At 35.4% G+C, this 14,616-nt stretch overlaps 1 protein-coding gene across 2 annotated transcripts in view; it reads left to right on the top strand.

Moving 5' to 3' along the window:
• VPS50 (VPS50 subunit of EARP/GARPII complex) overlaps nucleotides 1–14,616 on the top strand; it is a 65,781-nt gene that overhangs the window by 43,785 nt on the left and 7,380 nt on the right. The window contains exons 21-23 of one of the 2 annotated variants that reach the window (XM_052693236.1): nucleotides 1,983–2,104; nucleotides 3,107–3,163; nucleotides 6,129–6,209. In XM_052693236.1, coding sequence (XP_052549196.1) covers nucleotides 1,983–2,104; nucleotides 3,107–3,163; nucleotides 6,129–6,209 — 260 coding nt within the window. The remainder of the gene's footprint in view (nucleotides 1–1,982; nucleotides 2,105–3,106; nucleotides 3,164–6,128; nucleotides 6,210–14,616) is intronic. The other variant, XM_052693237.1, reaches the window with a different exon arrangement.

Here is a 14,616-nt window from a genome sequence, read left to right on the forward strand (position 1 = left end):
AGGATGTGAAAAGCAGCAAAATCAGGTTTTGCTCAATTCTTGCCATAGTGCTGTATCATCCCACGATAGTTGTGTCACATATTTGTCAAATTAATGTGGTCTTTTATGATCACAAGTAATTGTTTAAAAAATCAAGTTACTATCCCTGATACTAACAGCTAAATTTGATACTTGATTTCTCTGTGTAAAACAATATTTTCTCTACTAATTAGTAAGTTAGTTTTCTGTGCACAGTGTTAACTTTAAAAATGTTGCTGACTACAGGAGAAGTAAATTATTTTGGCACCCTCACACAGAATTTTATCAACCTGTCACATCAAAACATGTCTGAAATATGATATTTTGTTAACTGATCTGCTATATCTGACATGCTGGATGAACTGAATTTACATCTTCGTTCAAAAGTTGCTGTCCATAATAACCCAAAGTTTATTATATATTTTTGTATTATTATATGTATTCTATATATATTATACTTCAATCATCTATATAGTATCTATATTAAAATACAGATACACTGTTGAGATGCAAATGGGGCAAGTAGTATGTCATTTCTGAACTAGCCAGCAGTAAGTCTGGGGTCTCAGAAAAAGAAGTTTTTCTTTAAGTACACTTTTCTTATGACCCTATGGAAAAACATCTCCATGCCCTATGCTAGAAAACAAAATAACTATAATTAATCCTGCAGGGAAAAATTGCTTTCTGAATTCAAATGCTATAATCAGTTTGATTCAACTAAAACATAAAGGCAGGTCCTGATATTCTTATTTTTTTTTTTTTTTTTTCCCTGAAGTCAGATGCACAACAGCAGAGAGCAGGATGGAAGAGAAAGAATTAATTTTTTCCCTGGCTGTCCGTATTTTAGTACATTCAGTAATACGTGCTAAAGTAGAAAATTAATCCAGTGAAATGAAGTAAACAAATAGTGGTTTAGTTTTTCTTCAAGTTCTGCTTGGATTTGCCTTACAAAATTTCCATTCCTTTTGATTTGCTTTTGCCAGCAATTGTTGTATTCTGTCATCCTACTCCTATAGAAACATTTCCAATGTACAGCTGAAAACAATTTGGTTTTCTTGCCCTGTCTTTTTCTGACCTGATCTGATTCCACCGCACTACAGAAATGTCAGTGCTCTTTTGTACAACACAGTCCAAAGTTGTAGAGGTAGGGTTTTTTTTTTTTTTTTTTTTTTTTTTTGCTTGTTTATTTGCCTTTGTTTCTATTTTTAAGTGTGTGTCTTTTTGGTGGTTTTTTGAAGGGGAGGGATCCTCTTAGGAGCAGCTCCTCTTAGGAGTCTGGAGCTTATATATTCTTCATCTTCTGTGCTGATAGAGCAGTCATTTAGCAGTCATTCATTCTTGAAGTGCCTGCAATGGAAATCTCTCTCCTTGATCAGAAAAAAAAAAATTAGATAGTCCTTTATGGTATATTGTTTCCTTCACTTTTTACAAAAGATAAAAAGGAAGGTTAGCAGGAAATGATAACACGCAGATTTGAAACACATCATTCCTAAACTCCCAGTTTTGGGTATGTCATTTTTATAATGTACTTTCCTATTGCTTGTAAGATGTCTGTATGTGCATATGTAAACACTCACTAAATGTAAACATCTTGAGTGGCTCTGTGTATCATTTGCTACAGAGTACTTGCAAGGATCATTAATCTGGGGCTGAATTAATCTGAATGTTGTGGATGAATGGGAAGGTCTTATGTTTTGAACTTGATACCAAAAGGCTAAAAGAATTGTTCAAGACGTTTTGATACAGACTGACAACCTCTTTTGGAGAAGTCTTGTGTCATTTTATGTGTCTTAGTCATGTTTATTTTTAAACCTCCTTATCTCTAAAACATTGCTAAATTGCATTTGATCAATATTCAAGGCTAATTAATACGGTTTGTAAAAGCATTTTTGAGTCTCTGAAGCTCACCACTGTCCTTGTTAAACTTGCACTGAAGAGTCTGATCTTCTGTCTTCATTTTCAAGGGAAGTATATGCAGATGATGAACATTCTCAAGCCTATTGCATTTGATGTCATCCACTTCATGTCCCAGCTCTTCGACTACTATCTGTATGCAGTCTATACATTTTTTGGCCGAAATGATACGGTAGGTTGAAAAGATATTTATTTTGGAGTATCAGAGTATACACAGAATGAGAATACTGAGGAGCAGTCTTTACTTAAAACAGTACCAAATATATGATTCCCCAAAAAATGAGTGTTACCAGAATGGATCTGAATGCAGGAGTAAGCTAAGGCTGATTATCTAATTATCTAAATGGCTGTCTGATTATCCAGTGCAGTGAGGAGAGTAAGGATAGGAAGCATCATTGTCACTGGGACATGAAACCAATTGCATTTGAATAGGTACTCAGTATTCAAATATTTTGAATGGAGAAGAAAGACAAGTACCTGGAAGTAGTGGCAGAAAGTGGGGAATAAAGAAGCAGTCTGCAGTGGCTTGGAGCCCAGAGAGGTTTAGGTGATTTGGTTTTTCTGTATTTATTTCTCAGACATAGACATGAATAGCTGAAGAGGAGAAGGGTGCCCTGAAGGTTGAGTAGTAACTCAGATTTAAGAGGTTTGAAATAGTTTTTCAGATCTATTATCTCTCTGTCAACCTAATTGGATTAATAAAAATATTTTTGGGCTTTGAGTATTGTAGTTGAAATAAATGCTTGTTGGCAATGTCTGTACATAACATGGATCTTTCTGCAGAATTGTCTTAAAGCATTTAAAAGCTGCACGTAAAAACAATTTTATCCTCTTTTGGCCCCTGGATTATTTCACAGCATTAATGTAACGGGGTTCCAAATTCATCATCATCTTTTGGCAAATCACAGTGGATTTTCGGACTGTCAACATATGGTTCTAAATGGTTTTGAGCTGTTTGGCAGGACAAATGCATTTGCAATTTGTGTTTAGAAGATGAGTGTTTTTGGTGTGTTTTTTTTTTTTTTTTTTTTTTTTTTTTTTTGTTGGTGATGGTGGTGAGTTTTGTTACGTCTTCTGTTAAACTAGTTGATTTCCATTGGCTTAATCAGCTACTTTGCTATTTACATTGTGTTACATTTGGGTTTTTTGCACCTCCTGTTTTGTGTTTTTAAAGCCTATGCCGAGTTCCTCACTTTCTACTTCTAACAGAGAACAGCCCAGTGCTAGGCAGGTAAATGCTGTAGCAGGTGAATGGTAAAATTGTATTGCTTTCCTAGTGTGCCTAATTTTTATTTTGACAAATGGTTTTCTATGGGAAACATAACCCTTAGCAAGGTTCTACGAATAAGATAAACCCTCTTGTAATGCTCCTTGAATGTTCTCAGTTCTCACTGTGTTTTAAACCTTTAAAAAAAGTAGAGATGGTTGGTGGTATGTGATTTAGACCTAGACCACTGTCAATGTTCCTGTTGTAATTATTTATATATATATATATATACATACACACACACACGCATATGTATATACATACACACTTAGATATATATAAATACATTTATTTATAAATAATATTGTATCAATATTATTTATTAATTAATATTAATAAATATTATTATTGTATTAATATTATTAATATTTAAATAATATTATTTATTTATAAATAATATTATAAAATGTTTTTATAAATACATATTATATATATATATATATATATATATATATATATATATATATATAAATAATGGGATCCTTAGAAATATGTTGGTATTATAACCTCCTTAAGCAATTAAAACACTGTGCCCATGTTATTTGTGTAAGTTAGCACAAGAGTGATCGTGTTGACTGCTGTCTGGTCTTGTGTCATTGTCCTTTCCAGAACTCTTTAGAACAATTATCCTACGTAGACAGTATTTGGCATTCTTCACTGACAAAGTTTGCACGCTATTGTAATCAGAATTGTTTTTTCAAATTCTTTTTAATTCCTGGGGTACGTGTTAAGTCTTTCTTTTTTTATCTCAGATTTTGGAAAGACATAATACAAAATTAAAAGAAAGAACTTTTATTTAATACCTATTCACTAAAGTCGTGATATTGATGAACGTATCACAGAATAGTCTTCCTTAGAGAAAAAAATTTAAGGCGAGTTTTAATTTTTTTGACAACACATGTAAATATATAAATCTTAATGACCATTTTTACAGAAAATACTTAGATTTTTTTTCTGTAAGATAAGTCACATAGAACTGGTGATGAGTACAAATTCTCTAACGCTAAACTTACAAAGTCATCAGTTTGTGACATTTAAATATCTGCTGTTTTGCATGTATAAATAGCAAAAACTAGTAGTAAAAAACTAACTGTGTAGCAAAACAATTATACTGCTGAGTGGTGTATTCTGTTCGAAGCTGTGAGGTTTTGGCCTTGAGGGGAAAAAAAGTGCAGTAGAACAAGTGTTTTTCTGGTTTTTGTTTTACTTTGTTTTGTTTTCCTTATAAATATAAATGCACTGCTTTGGGCATTGCCTGATGAATCTGGAGCTCTTGAGTTGTAATGTTTTATGGAAATCTAAATGTGTTTATTCATTCCTTATTATTCATGAATGTTTCAAGGGTGAAATGTCCAGTTTTTAAAAAAGAAATGCATTATTAAGAAATATTTTATTAAAATACTATTAAAAAATAAAAATTTAACAAAATTGATAGCTGTGAAAAGTTGGTATCTGAAAGGCAAGAAGAGAAAGGGTTAGTGGCAGATTGTGGTGTGCATTTTGATGGTGCAGAAGAGAATTGCTTAAAGTGAAATATAATGGTTTAAACTTGCAAATATATTTTAAATAGATAAATAATTCTTTTCCTTGCAGTTTTTGTTTTCCTGCTCTTTTTTACTTTGATAGAGAAAATAGCTAGTCTTGAGTTTGCAATCATTGTGGCCATAACTTGAAAAACTGTTACATGATATTAAGGATGAAATAAAAGATGATTTGGGAAATGAAAAGCGCGTTCTTAAAGAGTAAGGGGAAAAAAAGCAGATTTTCTTTTTTGCCCATGTACCTGCAAAACTGAAGGCAGCTCAAAACTGCTATTTCTACAGTAAAAATGTGAATAGAATTGCACACCAAAAATACCCCACATTTTTATCTGGAACATTTTGTCAGACAGGGACATTAGGATACTGATCTGTGTCTCCTGGATCAAATTCTAGATTTCAACAGAGAATACTTCCAGTGGTAATTCTGCTGCAAGGTAATTTTCATTGAGTGTATGGGGAGATTAGGATGTGTGGACATCTTAAATGAGAAAGTTTAGATGCAGTAAATAGGGACCTCAATTATTCCCTTTTGTATGTAAAATGAGGGATTGGACTTGACTTTCTTCCCTGATTATGCGCATCGAAAGGGAGTCTAATACCATAGACATAATTGCTCTAAATATTGTTTAGTAAATTGCTTTTTTGGTGTGAATCACACACCAGAACTGTATTCAGATACTTCCACTTTCTTAAACAGTATTTCTTACTTATCCCATTTCCACTGTCTTTGGTTTGTGTGTTTGTTCTTGTTTCTTTGTAACTGGAAATAGAGGACAAGTAGCTATATTAATTACACATCAGATCAGCCCCTCAGCTGGTATAATTCATTGCATCTATCAGGCAATGAATGTTAATTTATCCCAGTTGAACACCTTCCCTGTAATGCTGCTGAGCCATGAACGTGAAGATGGCATGTTCATTAGATAAATCTTTATAGACATTAACTAATAACAACTGTTAAAGATCAGTGGCTATAATTATACAGTTGCAAGTTAGATATTCAGTAAGGGATTACAAGAAACTTTATAGTCAAAGCTATTTGGCTTTGACTCACTGGGGACACTGTGATGTGCCTTTTGGGTCTGGTCTCCCAGGTGAGGTCATCTTGGGTCCTGTGCCCATGTACAGTGTGTTATAAAGCATGCTGAATGCTCATTGGCAGAAATGGTAAGCTGTCATCTTCATGAAATGTGCTCAGGCCATCCTTTACATAAGTGTCATGCTAAATGCAGTGACCTTGTTGATCTTCATTTTGTAGAGTTACAGTTATGTATTAAAACTTTAATGTGAATAAATTGTATCCAGTGCTTACAAACTGAAGTTTTGTTGTATTGCAGTAAACCAAGGATTTTTACTTTCCAAACTTAAGTAGAATATATTTCTTCCAGTTTGAATCGACAGGATTGGGCCTCAGTAGTAGCAGATTACGCACCACACTGAACAGAATCCAGGAGAGCCTCATTGATCTAGTAAGTATCTGGATTTGGAATGTGAAACGGGGCTGTGTCAGCAATTCATCAATTGTATTTCATCATAACTTACTGATTTTTTTTATTTTTTCCCCCATCTTCTCATATCTGATGACAAAAACTATTTCTTGGTATATAGTAATGTAGATATCATTACTGTGTGAAATTATTTGTTCTTGATGCGTACTAGAATTAGTTTAATAGCTTCTACTAGATGTAATAACACAATTATGTATTTAAATCTTAAAATGCTGTATGGTTTATGTAATAAAAGCACAGTGATGTTCCAATATCGTCCTTATTAAATTAAACCTACTAAAAATACACCCAACAGCAGCACAAGAGACAACTCATTTTTTTCAGTGAAAGAACAGCAGAGCAGTAAGCCACTGATAAACAAATTCAGTGTATAATATCATTAATATGTTCAGTGCTTTGTTATGTCACGTCTGAATATTGTGGAATGTTACCTGTTGTATTTTATAAATTATACCACATCAGTCACTTCATGAGTCATTTTCAGAAAGTGAAAAGTAAATATGGTGCTTATCTCACAGTGGTAGTAGATTACTGTTCCTTCACATCACATTACAGCATTACAGTATAGGAGTCTTCAGGTAGGTTTCATAGGTTCAACTGAGGAGCAGTTTATAAAGAAATATAGTAGAGAACTTTGCAAAAATGGAACTGTGCACTCTTTATTTAACCTAAATATAAAACACTCGAAACATTGTGAAGAAATGTATTGAGTGTTGTAAATAGGATGTAATGTAGTTAATACTGCAGATAATGGAGGAAGGATTCGTTTTTGAAGGCAGAATTGGGTTGCAAATGCTGTACTTTGACTTTCATAGGGATTTGGCACTTCACAGAATTGTACTGAGGTGCCTTTTTGAATTTCTTTGAACATTCAGAACAGTCAAATTCTAAATTGTTCTTTTAGAGAAGCATTTTAAGGGAGTTTGAGTCATTTCTTACAAGGTCAGTAGAGGGAGCATAACATAACTAATAACCTCCATAATGCAGAAAAAACCTAAAGTCATTTTGATATTTATCTCAAGTGCAATGTGTTCAGAAAAGGAAAAAAATAAAATAAAATTAGGAAGATATTGCAAACAAATCAGTTAAGGATTTGTCATTATTGCAGAAAAATGTCAAGAATAATTGAGAATAATAACTGGATTTCTTTTTCGTCATCATTTAACAGTACTGTTACAGATAATGCTAGTGTCCTTTGGGATTAATAGCTGTGTCTGCTAACTTTAAGCCGTTTAATTAAATTTATTAATCTTACAAATTTATGAATTTTATGGACTTACACTGGTCTCACGCTGTCAATGGAAATTTATTTTCTGGGTATTTCTGTTATTATAATCACTAAGAACTTAGAAAATCAAGGTTAATCTTCATGTCATTAAAATGCGTATTTCTCATACCTTAAAGCTGCTTTCTGTAGATATTCTTCATGTTCATATTGTGAAGTTCAGTCTTGTGGCTTGTCAGGAATTTATTATTTACTTATTTATTTTTGCATTGTCTTCTATTCATAGTAACTTTATTCAGGGCCCTCATTTCTGCTAAATTTTGTTTCCTGCTAGCAGCATCTTTTGATGTTTTATTTGAATAAGTATATTCTCAACAAGTTTTTATTCTCATTCTATGCCTGAGGCTTTGTCAAAACTTAATAGAGCTCAAACAAGTTCTCAGTAATTTCTCAGTACCAGTGAAGGTAGAACTCTACTGTCTGTCTTAAGACTATTCAGAAGTTTAGACTGGGTCGTTCCAAGAGAAAAGAGGATGATACAACTTTCAGAAGTTTGTTTGATATGTTCTGAATTTCGTACGTACATTTGAACTCCTCAGTCAGCCCTTTCTTCAGCAAGTGAAAGGTAGCTTCAGTACATTTCTTCTACGCAACAACTTCAGAGATAATAATTCTGATTCTCCAGAAATAGAAGTCTACAGGTAGCAGGATGTATTAAAAGAAAGAGAGAAGAGTGATTCACAGTGTTAAGGTGCAGCTTTCATTTGTCCAAACACATTGAAATAAACATGTTTTGAACAGCTTATGTCTCCTCACTGCCAGTTCCCCAAGTGGGAGGCATGGGGAGATCTACACACATCCCATCCTTGTGCTTGTCATTCTTACCAGGACTGTGTTTTTGTGATAGTAATGATGCTTATTAATCATATCAATTCATGGTGACCAGTAAGCACCCAAGTAGATATTTGGCATCGATCAGACAGTGATCTGCAGTAATTGGTGATTTGGAAGGGAAACTTCTGTTTACGATGCCTTGCTTTATCTATCTCTAAGCAACTTCTTTGCTTAGTCACGGTACTGCCATTACCTAGACACTGTTTATTAATGTCCTGTTCATGCAAATAGCTGCCTGAGACGATACTGCTGCTTTCGACAGTGAGGTATTTGGAGCAGATGAACAGAATATCCATAAATATTTCATTGCAAACTGGTTTCCTCATTTAAAACTGAGATTTAGAATGAAGTTTGTTAGTTAACGTGCCTTACAGAAGTAGAAAAATAAATCACTGCAGTAAAGTATATAAGCATTGCAATGCAATATGTAGAACAGCAGATGGAAAAAATTGCTTGTATAGAGAAGTATTGTTTAATGTATTTTAGATTTTGTCTTTGCTTTTGGGGTCTTTTCCCATAAAGTGTATCTTCTGGTGATGACAGTAGGTTAGAGACTGATGGTGCAGAGATGAAAAATTTAGGTTCTCAGCTGCACAAATAAGATAAGGAATATTGCAGGGAACGTTTTTCTTTCTGCACACCTGACTTTCCAACCCATCTTGCAAAGATATTTTGTGCTTTTTTTTCTTTAAATAGATTTATACAACGTATGTAATGACAGTTTATGGTGTTGTGTGAAGTGCTTGTCAAGAAGAAAATTCTATCTGTAAAAAAGAAAGTCTTGACGTGACAGACACTTTAAAAATATGATAGGACATTGCAGCTGCTTTGCTTCCTCACATTATTCATTCAGAGTTCTCCACGCTTGTTTGTTTGTTCAGCAGAATTGCCCAACTTGACTGGAATAATCTACTGAAAATGAAAGCTTTCTGGCTTATTTGTTCTTATTTGTTTGAATAAATTTTCTGGTTCTTGGCAACTGTTGTGCCCCTCTCTTTGGGCAGTCACTGTGCCGTCTCACATCAGTCACTGGTAGACTTTCTTGCTGGACAGCAAAAGCTTGGGCTGATTTCTAGTCCCAGAGGAATGCCAGTCACAGCTGAGCACCTCGGAACCAGCAGCAGCTCTTAATGAAACTGTCTTTGGATTTAAAAAAATGTTGCAATAAAAAAGTGTGTGATCAAATCAGCTTGACTTACTTTTTTTGGATAGATGCTGAGATTCCCAAGGATGTGGCAGTGGAAGTGCCTTCTTGTGGAGGCTTACCTGTAGTGTATTTTTTTTAAGCATTTTACCATTCATTTTCTCAGCACACAGTGATTCCTGACACAAAAGTTTTTGCATTAAGCTAAACAAGGCAATAAGCTTGATGATTTCTGGTAGTTTTTTTATGCAAAAAAGTCTGCCATTTATTTTGGAACACTAAGAAATAATTGAAATGCAAAGGTCCTGTAAGTTTCTACACAAAGTTTTTTGAAGTCTGTTACTGAAATCAGTGAGACTGGCTCAGTTGAGGTGTGGGAAATCTTTGTTTTGTGACAAGGATGGTGAAGGAGCAGTACTGTGGGACTAGGTTAGTGCTGCCAGTGCAATTGGAAACTTCAGGCATACTGTGAGGCAACGCTGGTGAACTCAACTCTAGGGCCAGTGAAAAGTACTTGCATTGTAAGGTTGCTTGCATGGCACTTCATAATGCTGTAAATTGCCCGCAGAGGATTATAAATAAATAGAAAATTAATAGAATAGATTCCCAAGAGAGTATGTTTCATTTTTAATGGTCTTCTCTTTCAAGGCATATTGAATGGGGTTTACCATGGCAGCTACGCCTTCTTCATTTGCTTTAGTTTCCCTATGGCTGAGACAGGATTACCAACTTTTGTAAGCTTTAAGAAAATAACAATCTTTTAACATGAAAAGTAGTAGGAGTATTTAAAAGTATCATGGAATGGTTTCAAGCTACGGCAGGGGAGATTCAAGCTGGACATGAGGAAGTATTACTTTTCAGAAGGGGTGGTCAGGCACTGGAATGGATGCCCAGGGAGGTGGTGGAGTCACCGACCCTGGGGGTATTCAAGGAAAGACTGGATGTCGTGTTGAGGGACATGGTTTAGTGGGAGCTATTGGGAATAGGTGAATGGTTGGACTGGGTGATCTTTTAGGTCTTTTCCAACCTTGGTGATTCTATGATTCTATGATTTTCAAATCTTACCATATTAAGACATATTCAAATAGCACTGTTATCTTTGAATGCAATGTGCTTTTACAATTGGCTCTGCCAGTCATTTTCATCATCAAGTTTCAAGAACTATTAGAATTAAGATTAGCAGGGTGTGTGTGTGTGTGTGTGTGTGTGTGTGTGTGTGTGTGTAAACTACGTGTTGATTTCTGTACATCTGCTCTAATCAGAAATCTTTTTATATTAAGTGATTACTTTGAGGTGAGCTATTTTTAAACAGCTTTTGCATGCAGTAAGGACTTATGTTTGGTAAATATTTATTGGGTTGTATTATATGATCATAATGTTACTGAAACTATCAATTACAATTCTTTAAGTGCAGAGCTAGTGGAGTAATCCTGCAAGGTTAATGGTGTTTTAGGAAAATGTTTGAGATCACTCTGCTTTTTTTTGGCTAACGGTGCACATCCAGTTTAAGTGTGTCCATGTGTCAGATGGACATGATGTACCTGTAGACTATTTGACTATTAGAATGTCTTCTAATATTCTAATTTTTGCCATGCCTTTCAGATTCCACTTAATACTTATTACTAACTTCAGGATTTCTTCCGTAAGGTTTAAAAATATTGCCATTTTCTCATAGCAGAATCAAAACTAAAATTGTTCCTATTGTGTGTGTATATGAATTTAAAACATAATTGTAAAGCTAAAGTTCTATACTAGAAGTAGGAGGTAAAGAGAATTTCAGTTTTGAAAGATTATCAATTACTAATTTTTCCTGCTGTTATCAACCCTTTCAAACAGTTGATTCCCCTCCTGTTTGTAGGCTCCCTTTAGGTATTGAAAGGCTGCAATGAGGTCACCCTGCAGCCTTCTTTTCTCCAGGCTGAACAAACCCAGCTCCCTCAGCCTGTCTTTGTAGGGGAGGTGCTCCAGTCCCCTGATCATCTTTGTGGCTCTCCTCTGGACCCTCTCCAACAGCTCCCTGTCCTTCTTGTACTGGAGGCTCCAGACCTGGACGCAGTACTCCAGATAGGGCCTCACAAGAGCAGAGTAGAGAGGGCTGCCACCCCTGCTGCCACCCCTCTTCTGATGGAGCCCAGGATACCATTCGCTTTCCGAGCCTCAAGGGCACACTGGTGGCTCATGTTAAGTTTTTCATCTGTCAAGACCCCTGGGTCCTTCTCTGCAGGGCTGCTCTCAAAGACTGCTCCTTCCAGTCTGTGTGGATGCCTGGGATTCCTCTGGCCCAAGTGCAAAACTCCACACTTTGCGATGTTGAACTTCATGAGGTTCACCCGGGCCCACCTTTCCAGCCTGTTGAGGTCCCTCTGCATGGCATCCCTTCCTTCCGCTGTGTCAACCACACCACTCAGCTTGGTGCCGTCAGCAAACTTGCTGAGGGTGCACTCGATTCCGTCACTAATGTCATTGATAAAGACGTTAAAGAGCACCAGTCCCAAGACAGACTCCTGGGGGATGCTGCTCGTTACTGGCCTCCACCTGGATGTAGAGCCACTGATGACCACCCTCTGTCTGCGGCCTTTCAACCAATTTCATATCCATCGAGTGGTCCACCCACGAAATCCACATTCCTCCAATTTGGAGATAATGATGTGGTGGGGGACCATGTCAAAGGCCTTGCTGAAGTCCAGATAAATGACATCGGTCCTCTATTGCTTGGTGCAGCTTTTCCCCCTTCCAGTTTTACTGGAGTTTCCTATTTTCTATAAGTAGTCAAAAGTAACTCTGAGAATAGAAGTATGCTTTGCAGATTTTCTTACATTACTGGAAGGGTTAACTGTAGCAAGTCCAGTCTATTGCAAAACAACTGATTTCTTTAAATAGTTTGTAGTATTTTTTTCTTGTTCCAGTCTGAATGTATGCCTATGTTGCTGCTCTCAGTCATGTCATCATTGCTTTTTACTGTTAGCACGCTTCTGCATCTGTTCTAGAACAAGGAGAAAGAAATACTGATAGTTTGTCTGGCCAGTATATCTGAAGCAGAGTTTGACTCCATGGTTAAACACAGACGTGCCTGTCTTGTATGCATTTTGTGTCTTCAGATGCTTTCTGTGTTAAATAAATAATGTAAGATATTTATGGGATTGGGCAGATAAAGGAAAAAATTGGTTAATATGTGATATATGTGATATTAACAGTACTGAAGTTATGGGTAACTTTGAATTGAGATAAATACAAAATGGAGTCTCTAATATTTAATATTAAAATACAAAATGGAGTCTCTAATATTTAATATATTTTGTAGTTAGTCTTTGAAAAAAAAAACAAACACAAAACTATGAAGATGTGATTGACAGGCCTGTGTTGTCAAAATGGTTTTGTTTTTCTTGTTTAAACAGCAAAGTAATCATTTTATTATTCATAATGATATTCAAAGTGCTACAGGGCAATCTTCCAGACTTTCTTCAAATCTTTACCACTGCTGTTCTTTCTCTAACCCTGTCCCTCAGGGTCTCTCCTAAGATTAGAGAATTGATTGGTGGGCTCTGGTTTTTTTTTTTGTTTTTTTGGTTTTTTTTTTATCATATGTAAATACTTCAAAGCTTTTCTTTGTTATGTTTTTGAGGATGATGTGAAAGGAAAAGTTAGAAGACAGATAAAGAGTGGATTTTGTTAGTTAATTAATTGTGGCTTTGGCTCAGTTAATATGAAAAATTAACTGTTATGCCTAGATCATTAAATACTATTGCCAGTTTTCACTGTGGGTGTGCTAGGCAGGTATCTTCAGAGCTTTAGCATGAACTTTAGCAAATATCCAGACTTCTCAACTTGTTTATTCATTCTGATAGACTTAGCATAATGGTAGTTTCACTGTGTTATGAAATGTCTGGCAAGTATAATTGCAAAGTTATCTGGTTGAATGTGAACACAGAACAGAGTAATAAGAATTCATTTTCAAAGAGCTCAGTGATGTAGCTAGGCTTTTTAATCATTGCTGCGCTGGTAACATCTGATCTTCCTTTTGAAGTTTTACCTTCTGCTCATTGACCTTCTTCAGCTAGATCTTCTACTGCTACAAATGACTCAGTGATGGTATTGCTCAGTCAGTAGTGTGGTCTTGTTCAGGATTTGTGTGGGGGATTACTCATGGCTCCCTGCTTTGCCCACTTTCCACTTCTGTTGTTTATTGCATTATTTTACCAGTTTCTAGATACTTCATACTTAACAGCCAGAATTCTGCTGTCCAAATCTGTCTATATTTGGTTTCATCTGCTGTAGTAAGTGTTGCATGTGGTACCTTCTCTTTTTTCTTTTCAAGATCTACTGTGCATATTCTTCCTTGTCTAAATCCTGATATTTAAAGTGTGTTAGATCATGACTTAGTTTAGTCAGTATTTCTGATGCTTGCTCTTACCCCTTTCTTCTTAGGAAAAAAAGAATGCACTCCTTTCAATTGTTCTCTTCTGTGAACCTAAAAGAATCCCCTCTTGGTTGCTATCGTCAGCTTGAATCAGTTTTTCCTCCCACTACTCTTGTTCCTTTAGTTATTTCAGTGCAGCTTTTTCACTGTTTATTTCCATCTCCAGCCAAAAAAACCCTGCACAGCTGCTTTATGTATTATCGTGTTTTTGGCATCATCCTTGTAAGTTCTACAACAGTGTAAGAATTATGCTATTATGTTTTTGGAGTCTAGCCATAAATGTAATTGTTTAAGCAGTTTTGTTGTCATATTGATTGTGTTCTTACCATTCTTTGCAACAGATATGTTTCACACCTAATCTTGCTTCTGGACTATTTTTACTGCTACTTTGGCACTGTTTTATTGCCCAAATTTATTTTCGTTCTGTATGTCCAGGCTGATGGCTGCTTGTAGTACCTATTTGGCAACAAAATTACTATGCTAGAATCACAGGATAAGAAATGAGTTGAGAAATTAGTATTGTATCTTCTATCTTCTTTGCCTGATTTGAGTTCTGGCTGCTTTTATTTTGTAGCATTTCTCATATGTTATAGCATGTGTGTAAGCAATAAGCATGATATGAATAATTAATGTAGAGCTGGAACTACTTTGGTTTTCATATTCTGGTCTGGTTTTGACAAATAGTTAA

The sequence above is a fragment of the Tympanuchus pallidicinctus genome, unplaced genomic scaffold (assembly GCF_026119805.1).
Source record: "Tympanuchus pallidicinctus isolate F22 unplaced genomic scaffold, pur_lepc_1.0 scaffold3, whole genome shotgun sequence".
Classification (NCBI taxonomy): Eukaryota; Metazoa; Chordata; class Aves; order Galliformes; family Phasianidae; genus Tympanuchus; species Tympanuchus pallidicinctus.